This window comes from Physeter macrocephalus, chromosome 14 (assembly GCF_002837175.3).
Source record: "Physeter macrocephalus isolate SW-GA chromosome 14, ASM283717v5, whole genome shotgun sequence".
In the NCBI taxonomy this organism is placed as follows: Eukaryota; Metazoa; Chordata; class Mammalia; order Artiodactyla; family Physeteridae; genus Physeter; species Physeter macrocephalus.
In genome coordinates, this window is record NC_041227.1 from 105,154,661 (window position 1) to 105,176,021 (window position 21,361).

Here is a 21,361-nt window from a genome sequence, read left to right on the forward strand (position 1 = left end):
GTGGAATGAAGGAAGAGGAGCAAAGAGTATTAACTAATACCTTCTTAACATTTACCACTAAGTTACATACTGGCTTCGCTAAAATTAAAAATGTATATATCTGGAGAGGAAAGACCCTAGGATAATATTTAAAACAAACAACAACCACCTCCTACTTCCTTTATCCAAACAGAATACTGCCACAGTCCACCTGTCTGATTGTTTAAGCAAAACCAGCTGTCCTTTTGAATAACAATTTTACAAATTCATTATTAATGGAAATGGAAGAAATAATTTAAAAAATATATATAACTACTGTGTGCAGATGTGGTGGAAAAACCAGAGACCCGAAATATGGCAAAATCAGTGCTTCATAAACAGTCAGTGGATTTTTCTAAAAATACTTTTTGCTAATGGCGAAGTTCAACACCTCAGAAGAACTCTGAATTAAGATCTTAGAATTAAGTTTCCAAGCTGTACAACATAGTTTCAAATACGCTACCCTTGTTGCTTGTAAGGCCACATGGAAGTTTAGCTTAACAGTCATAAGCCATGTGTTTGAACATCTTATGAAAGGTGACCAGCAAAGAAACAGGTTTTTTCCTTATTCACCCTACTACCTGTGAAGAGGTGTCATTGCTTTCCAAATAGCTCCTTTACAAATTTCCTTAAAGGTAAAAAGAAAAAAGGTTCATATTTGCTTAATTGAATCATCTGGAAAAATATTTAGACTTTATAAAGTGACAATGTAGCACTTTCAATTCACTGAGAGTGATCTCTTGTTAATCTATAACTACCCTCTCTAATTCGTATGTTATAGTTTAATAATCAATATTAAGAGATGCACATTCTCTGCTCTAGCTCTGCCACATGCAGAGTTGAGAGAGCCATAGAAGAATGGCATCATCTTTCCAACAAGTATCAATTTTAAAGAGCCAGTGAATTCTGTGTGCTGTTGACATAACTAGGGAACTGAAATGCACTGCAGACCCGTTGACAGTTCTCCAAGAGAAAGGGAGTACATCTTGGGGGGAGTGTGATGAGCAAAAGAGGGCCAAGGAGTTGGGGTTTTCTGGCGTGCGTACTTGTCTAAAATCGTTGTCTTCGAGGGAAGAACTCAGCATTCATCAGGGTGCACGTTCGTGTGGCAGGATAACAATGAATGAGAGGCCAGTCCTCTTTCCCACTTGTCTGGCATGATCTCCTGGCAAGGATGGGGTAGGTGTTTGCCAGGTGGCTCCCAGACAAGGTCTTTTTAGGAGAGCCCAACCAGGCTTCAGTCAGTGCTTTTCATAAAGTGCTTCGGGATCCTTCAGGAATGGGGGCTGGAGGAATATTATTACTAACTGGATTCAACTTTCAAATCAAATGCAACCATTTTCTCCAGTGTAATTATTGCTTTGAACATCAGTGAATGTTCTTAAAATGGAATGGTTCTTATCTTAAGTAACCACTTCTTAAAATACCCACTCCCTAGAGTGAATGTTTTTGATGACTGTCTCCCAAGTACCCTTGCGAAGGAAGAGGATGTGATAACCTTGTAAATGGTTGCCGAGCATATACATTGATGAATTGCATTTTCCAGGCTATCCTCTTTTATGACTAGATAGCAAGAGCGAAATCAAAGATGCCCAACATGCACTATGTTGGCCTGGCTGAGGCGACAGGCTCCTGCCCCTTCTAAGACATTGGTAAGAAAATGTATGGTGATGACGGCTACACTCACAGCAGAATGTAAGCTCCTTGTGGCCCGGGAATCTGTCTCATACTTGATTCTTTTGTTCTCTGTGGGACTTGGAATAGAGACGGACATATGGGAGGACCTCAGTCAGTGATTTTTGAGGGTTTCACAAATGACGAGCTAATACAGGTGAGAATTAAGCATGTCAGAAACACAGTGGAAAAGAAGACCTGAAACAGGAAAGTCTCCTCCAGAGGCTCCCCAGTTGGACTTAAAAAGAATGAAAGACAAAAGTCCACCGTATCCGAAACAAACAAAACAAAGCCCATAAGACAAAGCAAAACAAACAAAGAAAAATCCTCAGATTTTGTAAAGTCTCTATAATGAGAAGACAGGACAAATGAATAAAGGACTGTGATTTAGAGAAAACAGTTATCTCTCACAAGAATGTTTTAATTTAAACTAGGCTCACAAGAAGTTGCAAAGTGGAGGTATGGGTAGAGGGAAACTTCTTGAACAAATAGCGAATTATTGAGGATATAGCTTTCCTCAATTCCACCTTTCTATAGGAATATCGCTAGGAAAATGCATTTTCAAGTTGATTAAGTATGCCCACTGAAATCTAACGCTCATTATTCATTTCATGGGCACGCATCTCTTTTCCTCATAGAAGGTGAAAAAAATAACCCCACGTGCCTAATATAAATTAGTGGGTTTGAATTTAACGCCATTTTACTTAATGAGTTATTATTTGGTCCAATGTGTCAAAACGTGCTGACCAAATGCAGGGTCAGAAGGATGGGTCAGTCTTTGCTTTTGCTGCCTGTCAAATGTCTTCCATCTAATTTAGTCAGAGACTTCCTTCCCTGCCACCAGAAAGGTCATGATCAGGGAATCACTTGGTTTCTGAGTCCTTGACAATTTCAGCATCTCATCTCACAAACTCATTCAATATATATAACCTGTCTTATAATTAGAAGTAAGAAACTGAGTGGAGATGACTCTGTTATTTTTGTTTTTAAACGGGAGTCGTATGGTAAGCAATTTTAAATGCATTTCTCCTGATTAGGTTTTAAATTAATTCTAATTAATTAGCTTAGATATCTAGCATATGAAATTTGTAATTTCTGGCAACAGAGAGCTCTGTGATATTGGAAATCTGTTAGGTAAAGGTTGAGAGAAGGATTTGAATTTGGAATTACCTGTAAACTAGGTAAGCAACCTATAGAAAATCAAAAGTTGACTAGGTGTGTACCAATTCCCACTGGGACAGTCTGCTGTAAAGGGAATGGTTCTGGATTCTGACCCAAACTCTGAGACTAAACCAGCCCTGTGACCTTGAGTAAGTCACTTAATCTCTCTGGGCCTTAACTGCTTCATCTGTGAATGCAACGACTTAGACTAATTTTAGGTTCTCTTCTAGTTCTAGTTCTAACACTCCATACATATAGAATTCACTCAGAACAGAAGAAAATTGCATTTAAAAATCCTCCCAGGCATGGAAAAGGAGCTGCAGTGATTCTGATCAAGATTCTTCGGCCGGGGTGGGGGTGTTGGGGGTGTGTGTCAGTTATTGAGTATAAAATCTCTTAAAAAAATAAAGACTGAGCTCTGGGCTTTAGTTTTCTAATGACCATAGGCCATGGGCCAAATCTCTACCTTTCCGCCAGGGTAATTATTTATGTTTAAATCAAATGTTTTAAAAATGGAAGGAATCGGAATAACATTGTGAACAGGGGACTTTGTGTGAACTCCCATGAGGAGGCCTTGTATAACTGTGAGGACAGAGGTAGGGCCATAAAGAGCAATATTTAACCCAAATGCCTGTGAAGCAGAAAAGGACCATTTAGAATATCAGTGAACTGAATGGGTCTTGGCTCCAGGAAAGGAGAGAAGGCTCATGCCTGTTCTGAATATGCAGTGTGATTGCTCTTTGATTTGGTTTCTCCTTTGTGAGAAAGCCAGGTGGGAGGCAGTGAGACCGAAGCAAGACTTTCAGGTGTCTTTGAGCATAGCCTTGGAACCACTGGCAAGGCCTTCTAAGGAAAGATTTTCCCTGAGCCCCATGGGCCAACTGATCTAGGGGCAAAACTGACTTTGGAAGGGTGGATTGAAAAGGCGAAGGCAGCAACCGAAGCTCTGGACGGTCTGTCCCATGACCTGTTACGTGGGGGAGAGGAAGTGGGCCTGTGTCACTGAGAAAACTCCATCCCTGCCTGGCCACATCTGAAGGGCACTTTCTTGTTCAGTTACAAATCTATCACCTAAGAATCTGCAGCAGATCCATTATCATTCTCAGAGACACAGCCCCCAACATGGCTTTACTTATTTTAGGATTGGAAAGAAAACACAATTTTGCACCTGTCTCTCTCCCTCCCCTTATCTTGTGTATAATCCAGGCTTTCACTTAACTCAGCCATCTCCTTGCACCCTGGAATAATACACGGCCCATTTTCATGCTTGAATGGGAGCTGAGTGTACAGGAAGGGCTGCTTCCCGCCCTATTCTATCTTTGCAAGACAGAGCTAGAAGAGAAGGCTCCTCTACGTTTGTTTCTGGAGGTTTCCACACAGCACTAAGTGAAGAAAAGGCCTGTCCAAGGCCTACTTAACCAGATCAGTGCTGACCGATAAATTGGATTTGGTGAGCTGCTGAGAACGCTGCACTTTGGAACGACTTGGTTTAGCTGATGGGGAACCCAGGACAAGTCCACTGACCCTATTCCCTAGAGACACAAACTGGGCTTCTTTCCCCAAACTCTCCTAAAGGTTTGGGATGGAGGGAAAAACAATGCTAATCTTATTTTCATCTATAGAACTCCTCCCTGTCAATCACAAATGCATGAAAGAGCCTAGGCTCAGGAGTCAGATTACATAGCCAGCTGCAGAATTGAGGGTGACTCTTTGGGTTGTCCTACCTCCGCCACAGGTGCCACCAATAGGATGGCATGTTTGAACCGTTGTGTCCAGGACTCCATGTTGACACGAAAGCTTTTCTATGCCCTTTATAGGCTGAACTGGGAATGACACTGGCAACTCTCACCTCCACGCCAACTCTAAAAAAGAGGACCTTGAACCTGTAACCTTTGGGTTTTTAACATTCAAACCATTTTAAAATGGGTGGGGACACGGTGGGGTGGGGGCAGGCTGGGGGTAGGGTGATGGAAAATACAGGGACGCGCAGTGGAACTGCGGACACAGCCAGTCGTGGGCCTCCCTAAAGCATGCTGCTGAGTATTTCCGACACAGGGGAGGGGGTCGGGCCCTCTGGGCTCATCTCCGGGCCCGTGAGTGTGGGCAGACCCGAGGGGCCTCCGGCGGGCGGGCTCAAGGCTTCCCAAGGCTTGGCGTCCACCAGGGCCGCGGGGTAGGGCTCCACGTAGATGCGGCGCACCGCAGGCCTTGGATCCTGGAGGCTGCCCTTCCGCTCCTCCGGGAGGCTGGCGGCGTGGGCCAGAGCCAGGCCCCGCGGCCCTTCTTGGGCAGGTGCCAGCCGCTCAGCTTCCCCGGGCTCCTGGGCCAGGCCGCAGGCCCGGGACAGCTGCTGCGTGTACACGCCCTCGGACAGCGACAGCGACTGCGTCTCGCCGTGCATGCGCAGCCAACGGTAGTGGCGACTGAAGCCGCCGTAGTGCGGGGGCTTGGCCAGCTTCCGCTTTCCCAGGAAGCCCAGCGGCGGCCGCGCGCCCGGTGCTACTTTGGCGTGGTTCTTGGGGGCGGGGCCTGTGAGGGTCAGGCTGTGCAGGAGGTCGGTGCACGAGTGGTCGGCCTCGGGCCCCGGGCCGCGGCCCTGGGCGTCCTGGCGCGGCCCCGACGGAGGCTTCGTGTCGTGCACCTGCAAGACGTCGGGGGCGCTTCCGCTCAGGCCGCTTCGGGCCTGCTGGGCGATGTCGTGCGATGACAGGTAGACCAGGTCCAGGTCTCGGGGGCTCAGGGCGTCACTGGAGTCGTAGTCGCTGTCAGTGGGGAGGAAGACTTCGGAGCAGGCTTCTTCGTCAGAGCAGGGCTGTGAATCTGCAAAGACAGAGACTGCTGTTAGAAACAAGAGAAACTCCTAGCCAGGGCTCAAGGAGGGTCCTGTGGTTGAGGCCCTCCCCCATCCCTCCTCCGTGCCTAGAAGGGCTTGCGCTTCGTTTAGTGGTCGGCTCTCATTTCTTGACATTTTAATAATTTTTGAACAAGGCGCCCTGTAAGTTCTTAGCTAAAAGGGAAAGGAAGGAGAGGAACTCGGACAGGACCAACCACCCTTTGCAGCAGCAGAGGGGAACATGCCCTCCTTCCCCACATCCTATTTTACTCTTCACTGGGCTTGTGGAGAGAGGATGAAACAGGAAACAAAGCTGCATGTCATTCATGTATTTGTTCCCTAGTTTTATTTCAGAGATGATTTTTACTTTTTTTTTTTTTTTTTTAATATGGAACGCTTCACGAATTTGCCTGTCATCCTTGTGCAGGGGCCATGCTAATCTTCTCTGTATCGTTCCAATTTTAGTATATGTGCTGCCGAAGCGAGCACAGTTTTTACATTTGATAAAGTAGCAGGAACTGAAAAGGGGGAAGGAAGGAGAGGAGGCACTGTGGTGGCGGAAGTCAGGGAAACCTGGTTTCAAATCCTAGTTGTCCTCCAGATTGCTCTGTGATCTTGGGAAAGTTACTTAACTTCTTTGAGCTTCAGTTTTTTTATCTGCAAAATGGGGATGACAGTAGAACTTCTTACTTAGGGTGACTGTAAAAAAAAAAATAGATGGTTTATCTATATAAATACTTACCACGTTGTCAGGTGTTTAAAAAGAAAAAAAATTAAGGCCAAAGAAAAAAACAAATCATAAGTAAAATCAGAGGTGAAAATCAGCCTCAAAGGGCATACTGCACTAATCATACTGAGCCACAAGTTAGTTCTGTAGATATTTGTCATTTAATGCACTGGTTGTTTATATCTTTTTCCCAATCAGGTTGTACATTTCTGTAGGGCAAAGACTGCCTTTAAATCCTTTGAATTTCCCACAGAACTCAGTCCATAATAGGTACTTGGTAAATATATGCTAATTTTGAAAACATGAAAGTCCTCTTAAAAAGAACAAGAAATCTCTAATCTCGAGGCAATCCCATTCAAAAGTCTCCATAGGATTTTTTTTTTTTTTTTTTTTAGTATTTATTTATTTGGTTGCACGGGGTCTTAGTTGTGGCAGGTGGGCTCCTTAGTTGTGGCATGCACACTCTTAGTTACGGCATACACGTGGATCTAGTTCCCTGACTAGGGATTGAACCCGGGCCTTCTGCATTGGGAACACAGAGTGTTATCTACTGTGCCACCAGGGAAGTCCCCTCCATAGGGGTTTTAAATGGAATTTAGAAAATTGATTTTTAAATTTATCTGGAAAAGAAAACTTGTGAGAATAGCTAACTTTTTTTTTTTAAGGTACAGTAGGGAGGAGCCTGATTTATGAGGTATCAAAACATATTATAGAGCTTTGGTAATTAAAACTTTGTAGTATTGGGGTACAGATGGACAGATGGATCTGTAGAATAGAAATATAAAGTCTAGGAACAGTCTTAATTCAGTGTGATTGAACATGTGGTAAAGGTAGCATTTCAAAGTAGGGGAGTGAATAGATTATTCAGTATATAGTGTTGGGACAATTGGTTATCCCTTTAGTAAAATATTAGAGAAAGTCCTGCCTCATCTCAAATATAAAAATAAATTCCATGTAGTTTAAATATAACAAGCAAACTCTACAAGTATTAGAAGACAATATGTTTGTAATTTTGGGTAGGAAGGTCTTTCTAAGCAAGACAAAACCCCAGAAGTCAGAAAAGAAGTGACTGATAAATTTGACTGCATCAAAGTTTAATACTTTGTAAAACAAATGATCACATAAACAGAGTGAAAAGGTAAGTGGTAGATTGGAAGAAAATAATAATAATATGAATAACAAAAGATTAATATAAGGATATATATATAGATCTCCTGTATATCAGTAAGAAGACAATCCACACGGGTAGAAGAGAACCAACAATTCAAAGAATAATTAATACAAATGGCCAATAAGCATAATAAAGATATTCAACCTAGGTAGACTATAATTACTAATTAGGTAGTAATTTGGGAAATGCAAGTTGAAGCAAAAACAAGGCATTTTTTTGCCCATCAGATCTGCTGAAAATAAAAATGATAATCTCTGGTATTGGTGATGTGTGGGAAATCAGGAACCCTCATATAATGGTGGTGGGAACAGAAACTGGTCTGGCTCTTTGGATAGCAGCTTGGTAGAATATATTAAAAATGTGCATATCATTTGTACCAGCAAGTCCTTTTTCAGATATCTGTGTTTGAGAAATTTTCACTCTGTGTACATGGAGGCATTTACAAATTGTTCACTGTAACATGATTTATAAAACTAGAAATAATCTTGTGGCTGAGACTACTGTGAAAGGAAGACTTAGAGACACAGAAGCATTAAGGAAAGAAAAATAGTTTAAGAAAAGAAAAATACTTTACTTGGCAAAGTTCTGCAAGGGAGTCCAAATTCAGTGCTGGCTTGCTGATGAAAAAATACAACAGGTATTTAAAGTAAAAACCCACAGGGTTACAAGGTTATAGTTAGTCGTGCATGGTGGAAAATCAGTATGATTATCATAAGAATACTGTAAACTTAAGGGAAAAAAATTGTTTTTTTAGGGAGTCAGTAATTTACACAAATGGGATTAAGGTTTCTTCTATTTTAGGGACTAGAACCAGATGTAATATATATATTTTTTGCTTGTTTGTTTATTTCAGGGTCAGGGTATGAAGTGTTTCTTTTCCTTTTTTCTTTTTCCTGACTGTAGAAGATGACATTGCTTACTCATTGGCAGGGCAAGATTTCAGTTTTGTTTTCTCGCTGCTGGCTGCTACCCAATATCCATTATCCTTTTTTAGTTACAAAATCTTAAATTTTGCTTGAGACAGCAGTGCATTCATGTAAAAGACCACGTTTTTTTCAGCTTCCTTTGCAGCTAGGCATGGTCACATAACTAAATTCTGGCCAGTGAGATAGAGCTGAAAGTATGGTATGAAACTCTTGGAAGGCTGCATTAGAGGAGCTGGCTTAGCTGGGAGATAGGCCATTTTGTTTTTCCTCTTTCTTTCCAGTTGCCTGTAACAAGATGTGTTGGCTGGGCTCACAAGGCAACCTTGGAAAAGGAAGCCATGTGCTAGGATGGTGGAGCTGAAAAAGGGGGCATGGTATCTGAAGACCATGGAGTCCACCTGCTGTCGCTGAATTGTCTACCTCTGGGATTCTTTCACATAAGAGCGAAATAAAATATCTTGTGTTAATGACACCCTTATTTGGGTTTTCTGTAACAAGGATCCAGACTTAATCCTAACTGATACAAGCCTAAATGTTTATTATTAGGAGAATGGTTTAAAAATTTGGGCACATCCATACTATGGAATGTTATCCAGCAGCTACAAAGAATGAGATCAACCCTTACGTTGTTCTTTAAATAATGGCTATCAAAAAGGACTCCCTTTTTTATTTTGGGGGTTTCTACTCATCTGTTCAAGGGTCCCCTCACACAAAGTCTTCTTTAGGAAGCATCCCCCAACTGTCCCAGAAAGGGTTGCCCACTTGTCTGCACTGCTGAAGTAGTTTTTCCTTCAATTATCCTTTGGCACTTAGCCTGTATAGACTTGTATTATTAGTTATCTTTTTAAATGCAAATATAACATCCTGGTTTCCTGGTTGGACCAGAGCCCTCTTAGGGCAAAGATATTTAATTCATCCATTTATTCAACAATGAAGATTTTGTTTTGCTTCAGCTGCTGCTCTAACAGAAACACTGTGTTTGGTGGCTGACTGAATATAAAATTAATAACAAAGGATCTGCTTCAGGGATTTTACTGTTTTAATGGAGGTGGGGGCATATATGCATCTATGAGACTGTGGAAGAACATACCTTTTATAAAAGAAGTTTAGCAAATAAGATGCAGGTTTATAGGAAGGAGATCACATTTTATTGGGACAGGATTGATAAAGTACTCACTCCATCATCTCTATTTTTTCTCTCCGTTCATTCATCTCTACTTCTATCTATATTAATTTATTTCTTCACTTTCAAAAAGTGTTTTGAGGCAGTTTTTAATAATAAATATGCAAATGTTGATGAGAGGCTTAGAAACCAGAGAGGAAAATGAAACAATACAAGTAGTTCTGTTTGACTATAATATGGGAACAGGAATGGAATTTTGGGAAAATGAGGCTACAAAAGTCAGATGCCAGCAGTTTCACTCTTGGGAATTTATCCTAGAAAAATAAAGTTTATTTTCATGCAGGAACTTCTATATGAATGTTCATAGCAGTTTTCTTGGTATTAGCTCCAAACTGGAAACTACCCAAATATCCTTCAGTGGATGCATGATACATCCATACAATGGAATAATACTCATCAATACAAATAAAGATTCCATTTATGTGACATTCATGAAATAATTATAGAGATGAAGTACAGATTTGTACTAGCCAGGGGCAAGGATGCGGGGAGGGGTGGTGGGTAAGGCTATAAAGGGGTAACAGAGGAAGTTTTGTGGTGACGGTACAATTGAGTATCTTGACTATGGTGGTGATTACCCAAGGCTGCACATGTGACAAATTACATAGAGCCTGACAAATTACATACAGGAGAGCCTGCATGCTTATGTGCATGTGCACACACACACATACATACACACATGCACAAGTGTATGTATAACTGGTGAAATCTGGATAAACTGTGCATTATACCAGGTTCTTGGTTTTGATATTGTATTGATATAAGAACTGTGTAAGATGTGAACACTGGGGAGAGGCTGGAGGAAGAGAACATGGGAATTCCTGTAGATCTCTTTGCAACCTGCTGTTCTTATAATTGTTTTAAATAAATGGTTAAAAGAGGTTATTTAATTTTTTTAAAAGGTAGGGTGGAGCCAGAGGAGAGCAGTGAATGCCTAGATAAGGAGTTTGTACCTAATTTTGTCACCAGTGGGTAATTATCAGAGAACTTTGAAGAAGTAATTGACAAGGTGAGAGCTGTGATTTAGGATAATTATGTAGCAGGTAGGATGTAAGAAGAACTGGATCAGGAGGAAACAGCAGCGAGGCCAGCTGGGAGGCTGTTGTCCAAGCTATGTTTCCTTTAAATATTTACCTTTTTTAGGTTGTGGGGCTGAGCAAGAGTGGTGGTTACGTGGAAGAAAAGAGAAGTCCAGGAAGGTCATTCATTCAAAGATGTTTACTGAGCAACTATTTTGTGATAGACAGACATGGTCTCTGCTTTCAAGCAGCTCACAGAGGGAGGATTAGACAATAAGAATATACATAAGATTAATTTCAAAGAGTGTAAAGTTCTATGAATAAAATGAAACTGGACTTCAGCTAGAGAGCGACTTGGGAGGGAGGTTCTTTTAATAAGGTAGCCAGGGGAGGAGTCTCTGGAGTCTAGATGAGACCTCAGTGATCAGAAGGAACCAGCTATGTGAACATTTTAGAGAGCAGTCTTCCAGACGACTTGGAGAAGGAAGTGCAAAGGCCCTGAAATGACTAATAGGTTTCAGGCCTTGGTGCCTGGGAGATAGGAGTAGCATTAAACTGGAGGAGTTTAATTGCAACAGGGTTGGGCAGTGGAAGAGATGGTAAATTTAATTTGGGACAGGTTGAACTTAAGCAGTTGGCCAAAGCATCCTGGAGGGATGGAATGGGAATGTGGTAGGGTAGCAAAGTTGAGGGAAGATGTTTGTGGGTAGAGAAGAAGGAACTGTTGGAAAGGGAACTGTTGAAGATATGAGTAGTACGTTGATGGAAATAACAAGGCAGGGTGATCACTTGGGAGCACAAGTGCTGTCATTGGTCTTTAGTGAAAAAGATGTAAGGACTCCTGGTTAGGGAAGAAGACAGACATAGCTTTTCAAGTTAAAAGGAGAGAACTGGATAAAGGCTTGGGCTGAATGACTTTGAAATTCTTAAAACAAATTTTAGACAGTACTTTTCCCTATCTTTAGTGGGAAAAATTGGGAACTGCAAGTAATAGGGTGTCAGAACTGTTGGCTGTTTTTGATGATGGCAGTGGTAGGTGCCATAGCGGTCATAAAAAGAGAGGTTAACCGAAGATTTGAAATTGGGCTGGAAATAAGATCCATGCAATTAATTGAAAATTGACTTTAGTTGAACTTTCTTCTCTGTCTGGTCACTGTTGTCTATTCAGCTATCCATATGTACTATTCATTTGCATCCACAATAGTAATAACAATACTCGCTATTTACTTAGTACTTACTGTGGGCCAGCCATCACGCTAAGTGCTCTAGGTGCTTTATCTTACTTAATTTTTACACCAGTTCCCATTCTGCAGATAAGAATACTGCAGTCCAGGCTTATTAAAATTTCCAATTCATATAAGCGGATAAGTGGCAGAATAGGAGCCTACACGCAGATTTGTGTCACTCCAAAGACCTGCTCTACTACCATTTACCTTAGAATTCCCATGGCTTTCTGTGGAAGCTTTCGGAGGGCTGGGACCTGGTTCATCTGATTCACTTTGCGTGGCCCCCACACATAGCTATATTAAGCTCTTAGTGAGGGAAACACGTCAGGTCTTGTATTAGTTTCCTGTGGCTATTGTAACAAACTACCACACACTCATGGCTGAAAACAACAGAAATTTATTCTCTCACAGCTTTGGAAGCGGAGGAAGTCTGAAGTTAAGGTGTCAGCAGGGTTGCACTCCCTCTGGAGGCTCTAGGGGAGAATACTTTCTTGCCTCTTACAGCTTCTGGTGGCTGTTGGCGTTCCTTGGGCTGCATCACTCCAATCTCGGCTTCTGTCTTCACATGAACTCTCGTCTGTGTCTTATAAGGACACTTGTCGTTGGATTTAGGGCTCACCTGGGTAATCCAGGATGATCTTATTTCAGGACCCTGAATTACATCTGTGAAGACTCTTTCCACTTAAGGTCACATTTGCAGGTTCTGAGGGTTAGGACATGAACGTGTCTTTTTAGTGGCGACCGTTTAACCCACTAGAAGTCTGATAGTAAAAATGATATATCTAGAAGCAACTGCTGAGGAGTTTGTGTCACTTTTTTTCCTCTTTCCAGCCCATAATCAGGTCAGATGCTCTATAAGAACGGTTTTCACTTTGACCTCTCAGCGTACAAATAGTGAGCATTTGTTGGTTGTAGGGGAATAAGGAGTATATGAAGGTATGCTGTAAAGGGCTGACGTTCTGATATTTCAGTGGAGCGTCAAATTTTAAGACTCAGTCTCTCAGGAAGAGCCTGTGCTGATTTCCCCAGGTGGAGTTAGTTGCGCAGTTCTCTTGGCTCATAAAGCATTTTATTTATATCTCTGTTACTGCATTTATCAAGGTTTATTATACATTATTCACTTGTATTTTTATCTCCCTCATTAACTGTGAACTCTAGAGGGCATGCACTATGTCTTGTACATCTCTGCTTAGTAAATGTTGAAGAAGCCAGTCAGTGAAGGAATGGGCTAAGGAAGGAGTCAAGCAAAGGGACGTGCACATCCTCGATTTCCCAGATCATCTGATCTGAGCATGGACATACGAACAGACCAGGAGGACTAGAGTGTGAATTAATCATCACTGTATTATTAGCCTCTTGTGCTGTATCTGGTACATACAAGGCTCTCAGTAAAGAGTGCTGGGTTGAACTGAAACTGAAACGAATATTGAAATCTGAGGGCTTAAAGAGCAAAGAGATTTGATTGCCTCTTAAAAACAATACTGAAAGCAGCCTGAAAAGATCTAATTTACTTAACCTGCCGTAGAAACGTCTGAAAACAATCACCTAAATCATTTTGCTTTATTTTATTTTTTTCCTTTTGCTTTATATTTGGTGGTACTTGACTTGAGTCAACCCAGTTGTAGCAGAAAGAACAATTATCTTAAAACTAGACAAACCTGCGCTGCAGTCCTGTCTTGTTCCTTACTGTGTGTATGATCTTGAGCAAATCACTTAGCCCCGCTGAACTTAGCCCCTTCATCTGTAGCATGTAGGTAATTATGTTACCTATCTTCCATTGGTGCTAGGAGGATTAAATTTGTTAAAAATACTTTAAGTGCCTTACAAACAGAAGGTGTTAATATTATTGAAATCCTTTCCACTTTTATTTTTATTAAACAAATTTTTATTCATTCATTCATTCATTTATTTATTTATTTATTGGCTGCATTGGGTCTTCGTTGCTGTGCGCGGGCTTTCTCTAGTTGCAGCGAGTGGGGGCTACGCTTTGTTGCGGTGGCTTCTCTTGTTGCAGAGCATGGGCTCTAGGGGCGTGGGCTTCAGTAGTTGTGGCACGGGGGCTCAGTAGTTGTGGCACGTGGACTCTAGAGTGCAGGCTCAGTAGTTGTGGCGCACGGGCTTAGTTGCTCCGCGGCGCGTGGGATCTTCCCGGACCAGGGCTTGAGCCTGTGTCCTCTTCATTGGCAGGTGGATTCTTAACCACTGCACCACCAGGGAAGTACTCTTTCCACTTTTAAATAGAGACTAACTAGAAAGCATATCAAGAGGTGACTCATTAAAGTACAAACCAGTAAGCAGAAAAACGTCAAGATTTTGCTGTGAGAATGGTGTTGGTAATAAAGGAGAGCAATAATCTCTTGAAAGGTGTCTTGTGTTAGTCCAGTACTGTATTTCTCATCCTAGATTTAGCACTGAATTTGTAAATGATGTGAATTCTTTACTGTAGCTCCCAGGAGCAAGGGAGATAGGAGATAAATCAAGAGAAGAGCTAGTTATAACTGTAGTAACCCAGGAAAGAGATGAAAAAGGGCTTGAGTATGCAGTGGTAAATATTATCTTGTAGGTTCAGAGACCTACACTTTGGAAACACTGCTCTAGTGGGAATCTAAATATTTGACTTCCATGGTGGTTGTATTATTTATTATAGGACTTAGTGGAACCGATTGCTTAGAGTGGGATACCCCTCCCAGAACAAGCTGGGAAAATCTCCAGGATGCCAGCCAGGGCACTGAGGAGAGTTTCCAGGGATTTAGGCCACTGCCACTGCCTCCCTTCCTGGAAAAGAATGCAAAATGCAGCTTCCATCCCCAGATCCAGGCCATATGCTCCATTAAGCGTTGTAGGCGCCTTGCCCAGTTGTTATTTTAATAAACCTGGTTGTGCTCCTCAATTTCCCTTAGAGGGCCCACTGGGCAGGCCAGCACTGGTAGAACCTTGCATTTCCCCTCTGGTTGACCCAAGAGCCGTTTGATGGAAGTTCTGCCCATAGTATTAGTGCCGGCTTAGGAAGCTTGGCTTTCTTGCCATTGTAATGGATGTTGCAACTCCTGGTCTCTGTGGATCAGGCCAACAACAGCAGAGTAGAATTGATGTGGATTTTGAGGGCTTTATGGGAAGATGACATTGCAGGAAAGAATAATTGATTTAAAGCTATTGCTTTTCTCTTAAAGGCAGGGGGCATGGCAGGATGGAAAGAAAGGAATAGTGAGTAGTACTTGCCCTAAAAATCTTATCTTCACATTTTTAATGTATCACTGTCCAAATTGCTACTTTTTGTGTATGTGCTTCATTGAATCTGTTTCTACTATGTTTGAGTAGAATTTAAATAATTTAGAAACAGAAAATTTTAATAAATCTCTCATCAGGCCTTGGGTAGAACCTCAGGGGCTTGTTCACCTTCTAATTTCCTATCTTCAGATTCCTGTTGATATTTTTTTTCTTTTATCTGTTTAGTTTATGCCATAGTGTTCTTAATCTTAACATCATCTGGGAAAAGCTTACCAGGAAGATTTACATTTAGAAGATCAGGATAATCTTCACATGCATCTGAAGGAAACAATGCCCCCCTCCCCCCTGTTGCCTCACCCATGCATCACTAGGAGAAATAGCGGTATCGGAACAAAAAAATTGCTGCTGCCTGTGACTACCATACCCACAGAAAAGGAGTGGGAGAGAAAATACCCATGTGATGGACCAATCATTCCACCCCTGCCTTGTGCTGCGTTTTCTAGGAGCCAACTTTCCTCCTTGGGTCCTTGGGAGATGCTTAATTTTAACTGACTCAGAGGAGTTCTACTTTGTGTTTGAAAACCACACAGAAATGGGAAGTAAGTTAAAGGGTTCCACTGTTCTCCCACCCCGTTTGTCCAACCACATACACACACAAACAAATCCAAGGTACTCAACAGCCTTAAAACAGAACCTTGGGCTGGTACCAGAGTCTAGGCTTGTGATAGGCTTTGTATTTCCAGCAGGCTTCTCAGAAGTTAAGTGACCCCTACTCACACAGAATGGAATTGTGTTGCAGACTTTGCCCTGTGAGCAACCAATGGGGATATACCTCTAGATTGGATTTTTCCCTCTTCATAAATGGTTTCCAAACAATTAAAAGCAGTCATACTAGTGGAGAGGACAGAGTATGCAGGAGCAGATTTCGTTGCTCTGAAATGCTTTTGCTTTTGTGAGGGGATGCAGTGCTAAATGTTTCTCCCAGTTCTCAACAGTTTCCCTGTCACTGGGTTCCATTTTTCATTTGCTGCCCTCCACGTCTTTGTGTTTCACAGCCCATGGAATCTTGGCTTCAGAGAAATAAATGGACCCAAGAGAGAGTTATATTTTAAGAAACAGAATGATGATCACTCACAATTTAAGTTAATAATAAAATCCGAGTGTAATTGGCCAGATCTTCCCAGCAGGGAGTGTGCGTAACCCGTCATCTGGCCAACGTGAGAATTTGGCACTTATGTGGCACAGGAGAGGCCACCCTCATACAGCCAGGGGGGACCCACTTAGGACCCTGTGGCCAAGAGAAGATTAAACACTGGGAAAGTTCTGCGAGTAGAGAGGGCAGACAAGGGCTGTGAAGTGGAAGTAGAATTGAAGAGTTGTTTGTAGAATTATGTGAATTGGGGAACAACAGAGGGTATATCTATCCTGCCTTTAAAAAATGCCCTTTCAAGCCTATACCTCTCCAGCTACTGCCCTCCCTCCTTCTTCTCTTTCACAGCCAAGATTTTGAAGAGTGTATCCTTGCTGATCGCATTTACTCCCCGATCTACTTCTATTCGGTTTCTATCTCCTTTCCTTCATAAACTGCTGTCATCAAGGTTACTGACGACTTCCTTGTTGAAAACAAAAAACAAAACAAAAAAACAGAAGCTTTTCAGTTTTATTGAACCTTTTACCATCATTTGATATGTTTTAATTTCTGTGACACTACTCTCTTGATTTTATCTTCTTCCTCTGGTTGTTACTTCTTAGTTTAAGAAGTCTCGCTGATCTGTTCCACAGGGATCCTTCCATAGTCTCCTCTCTTACTCTACCTGCTCTCTTTAGGAAATATCAAGCATTTTCATAGCTTCATCATTCATATGTCAACAATTATTAAATCTATATTATTAGTCCAGTTCTCTTTTCTGAGCTTCAGACTCCATACATCCTGTTTTTTTTTTTTTTTTTTGAATGTTTCTTTTTGCATGGGATGTCCCAAAGCTAACCTAAATTCAACATGCCCATTCGCTCAAGCTTGTTTCTTCTCCTGTCTAACCTGTTTTTGGTAAATAGCATCATAATGTCCTGAGGCACTGTCTCCTCTGTTAATAAGCTTCCTAATTGATCTCCTGCTTCCAACATTGGCCTCTTCAAGCAACACACAGATTGGATTCTAAAGAAAATTCAGATTATATCAGTCCTTCCTTAAAAGTTTTCAGTGGCTTTCCATCACAAGTAGAATAAAATTCCAACTTCTTACCATGCGCTGCCTGATCTGGCCCTTGCCTTTCTCTGTAACCCCTCTCTTACCACTAGCCCCTTTGTTCACTCTGCTGCAATGCTTTGGCTTTCTTTCCACCCCTCACCCACCTCAGGGCCTTTTGCTGTTTTGTTGCTTGGAATATTCCAACTCCAGATCTTTGTATAACTGGATCCTTTTTTTGTGGCTGGTTCAAATGCAACCTTCACAGATAGGTCTCTGCTGATCATCCTAGTGGATTCAGCACTCTCCCTACCCACCTTGATTGCTGTTTTGTAGTATGCATAGGAATATTCACTATTTGAAATGATCTTGTTTATATTTTCATGTCAGCTCTGTGGGAGCACAGACTTTGCTTTGTTTATCACTATATCCCTGTTACCTTGAAGAGTGCCTGGAACATAGTGGGTAACCAATAAATGTTTTTTTAAATGAAAAGAAAAAAAAAGGCAATGTCCTTAGATCCTGAGTGCAGCCAGACTGCTTGCCGTTCCCTGAACTACAACACAGTTGCACATTCTGCTTCCTCTTCCTATAACGCTTTCCTCTTTCCTCTTTTTCAGCTCAACTCCTACCTATCTTTCAGTACTTGACTTTGTCACCTCTTCCAGGAAGCTCTCTTTGATCTTATGATTTCCTGGTTAACACCTTCATTAGACTCTGTAGCACCCTATGCATGTCCTCATTATAGCACACATGCAGTTAGTGTGAAATTGTTTGTTAATGTATCTGTCTCCCCTGTTAGATTAGCTCCTGGCAGGGATGGTATTTTATTTGTATCCCCAGCCCACTGGGAATCTGTGAAAGTCTACTTAATTATTTTGTTGAATTATTTGTTAAATCATAGACTCCTTTGGTAATGTAAATTAGCTGTCCCCCAAGTTCTTGCACTAGCCACGTTTTGATTTTCAGACATTGATGTTTTAAAAATGTACATAACCTTACTTATAGAAAAGGTTCATGTCCCCACTGAAGTTTTCTGTAATAGGAATAACATTAACTACTATACTTACAATTTATTGTCTACTATGTGCCATGAACCTCTGACATAGATTGTCTTATTCACAAATAACTTTTCAAGGTGTATGTATTATTATTCTCATTTTACATATGCAGAAACTGAGACTTACATGTAGTAATCTGTTCAAGCGCATATAGCTAGCAAAAAAAAGCTGGAATTTGAATCCAGGTCTTTGATTTCTAAGCCCAAGCTCTTTCTGCTACGCCATGCTGCCCCCTATGGGACAAGTTCACATTTCAGAACTGTTTATTAAAAATGTCAATTATTATCATTGTAAAGCTTATAAAATTTGAGCTTTTATAAGCTACAGAATCAGGAAAGATGCTTTGAATACCATTATTTTAATCAACTAGAAAAATGGCATCAGTTTTAACATGTTCTAGGCAAGAGCATTATATTGTCTGTGACTAGTACGCTTTCTCTCTGTTTATAAGCATAAGGGTGTTTTGTAGAAGTTTGTATTAACTCAGCTATGTTTTTTCAGTTAGTATTTGCTATGTAAACTCCAATTTAATTCCCAAGAGTGGAGGTGACTTGCTAGGCCTCTCCTCCAGCTTGTCTGTAAGTTGTCTCCTGATTGTTGTATCAGTGATGAGACCAGTCTACTTATTTGGCCTCAGGCTCAGGGTTCTAGTGTATCCACGGTTTCTTTCTTTCCCAGCTCTCACCCCAGGATATTGGCGCCTTGTGGGTGGGAAGTTTGCCATGAACTTTACCCAGGCTAGGACCTACTTCCTGCCTCATTCCTGTCAGTCCCTCCCTATTTACTGGAGGCTGGGCCTGTTCTCTTTATTACCTGGTTTTGGTTAAATTCCTTTTGTATCTTGGAAGCTTGGACTAGAACTGGACTGAATCTTCCCCACCCCTAAATGGAGGTGATCTCAGGTCATTGCCCTAGCTTCCTACCCCTCCCCATTCTGATTTTGTTTCCTCTGTGCTTCTAGACTCTTACCACTGAGCAGTGTTTCCTACTGCTTGCTGGAACTAATGACTTAGCGCAAAAGAACCTCATCAGTGGAGATAGGACCAGGAATCTGGTGACTGAAATATAGAACTTTAGATCTTATTGCTTACCACTCACTGCCTTTCTTCCGTGCATCTCTGGGGATACGGAGGGTGATGGAAGACAGTCTATATGTGATGATGTAGAATTGATCTTCTTTAGGTTCTGCTCATCTGAGGGGTCTATCAGCTTAGTGATGGATAAGCCAGAAACTGGTTGTTTGTATCTTGCAAAATGTAGAGCATCCATGATCCACCTCATTTCACGCCAAACTTCGTCAATTTGCTTTGGGATAAAATGGTAAAAGACATTAATTATCAAACAGGTTTAAAAAGGTTTAAGTTTCCCTGAGAGTCCAGGATGATACATTTTCCACAGTATTGGTTTTGAGCAAGGGTAAAATATTTTCAACATAGGTTTGCTAAACCAGAAAACACCTCTTCTTTATAATCTCTTGTGTCTTGCATGTTTTTACTTGAGAGGCTATTTCATTTAGTGCAAATAGTGGAAGACCTGGATTCCAGCTGGGATCCACAACTTACTGGTTCTGTAAAAACCTTTGGCAAATCACTTGACCTTTTCCAGCCTCAGTTGCCTTATTTGTGAAATGTGGACAAGACATTTCCCCTTTTATACCTCATAGGACTGCTGTGATGACTGGGTGAAATGATATATTTGAAGGTCCTTTGTAAAACTGCAGGGTACATTTCTCACACATATGAAGTGTTATTAATTCTCAGCATGTAATGAAATATTCCTCATTAGGATATTATGGGGAAGGCGTATGATGAAGTCTGAATTTCAGAACAGGTGAAGAAAGGAATGCAGTTTTAGTTCTATGTGAACTAGAAGGATAAAGCATTACTGGAATAAGCAGAGATTCTTGGACCTATTTTAATAGAAATAACTTTCATATATTAAACTTACTTTCTTACATATAAGTGCTTCTAAAGTACAAAACAGCTTAAACAGCTTATTCTTCCTAAGTAATTTAAACATCCTTGTAATTTTAGAGTAGCCCATTTGATTTCTGGGTTACCAAAGGGATTTTAACATTTTCATTATAAAGTATAATAGTTGTTTCTCCGTTGTAAAAGTCATTCATAGTTTTGTGTCTATCTCTGTAGATGACAGATGTTCCCCCAAATCTTAATAGACACTGTCCATAAACTTTCTGGTTATTCTGACTCTCTCCAAGGAGGTTGTTAATGACATTTTTTCATGGGACCCTGGAGCTTGTGATAGGCTTTGCATCTAATTTCACTGGGTGCTTTGAGCAAGCCGTTAACTTCTGACCCATTTACTCAACTGTAAAAGGAAGAGGTTGTACCGAACGATGTCTGAGTTCCCTTCCAGCTCCGACACTTTATGATTTATTTTTGAAGAACCTTTGGAAAGTTGGTGTCACTCAGTTTCCAGGTAGAAGGTGTTCATTGTATGAATACTACAAGGTTAAGGTCTCTCTGATTGTAGAAGGGAGTATCCGATGTTCCATTTTATTTTCAAAATTCCTTTTTAGGGCCTTAATGTGTACTTAAAGAATACTCTTTAAAGAATCCACAAACCTGGTGCTCCCAACAAACACAGGGTCTGAAATTGTGATAGTCTGTGGTGTTCAGAGTGACAGGCAAGCTTGAGTGAACTAGTGAATGGCACTGCATCGTTGGTAGCCATTTTCCCTTGCTTTCTAGTCATGTTCTGCAATGAAAGCATGAAATTGAGCTTCAGGCTTTGTTAAGGCAGTGAGGTGGGCTGAAGGTTCAGCAGTGGCAGGCCCATGAGGAGGTTCTGAACAATGTAAAGAGAGAAATCTGAAGTTCAGGGGGTAAAGCTAAAATGGAAGTCCGAGTCAAGACTTGGACAGATTTTCTTTTTTTTTTTTTTTTTTTTTTTTTTTTTTGTGGTATGGGGGCCTCACACTGTTGTGGC

The 21,361-nt window shown here is 41.3% G+C and overlaps 1 protein-coding gene and 1 non-coding gene across 2 annotated transcripts in view; both read right to left on the minus strand.

Annotated features, from left to right (window-relative positions):
* Positions 1-4,876: 4,876 nt before the first annotated feature.
* ANKFN1 (ankyrin repeat and fibronectin type III domain containing 1) overlaps positions 4,877-21,361 on the minus strand; it is a 165,646-nt gene continuing 149,161 nt past the window's right edge. Inside the window, exons 17-18 of the mRNA XM_028500020.2 lie at positions 19,504-19,717; positions 4,877-5,673 (exon numbers count right to left, since the gene is read on the minus strand). Coding sequence (XP_028355821.1) covers positions 4,877-5,673; positions 19,504-19,717 — 1,011 coding nt within the window. The remainder of the gene's footprint in view (positions 5,674-19,503; positions 19,718-21,361) is intronic.
* On the minus strand, positions 6,069-6,175 carry LOC112066028 (U6 spliceosomal RNA). Its single transcript, XR_002892388.1, has one exon. It is a non-coding gene; the product is annotated as a U6 spliceosomal RNA (small nuclear RNA).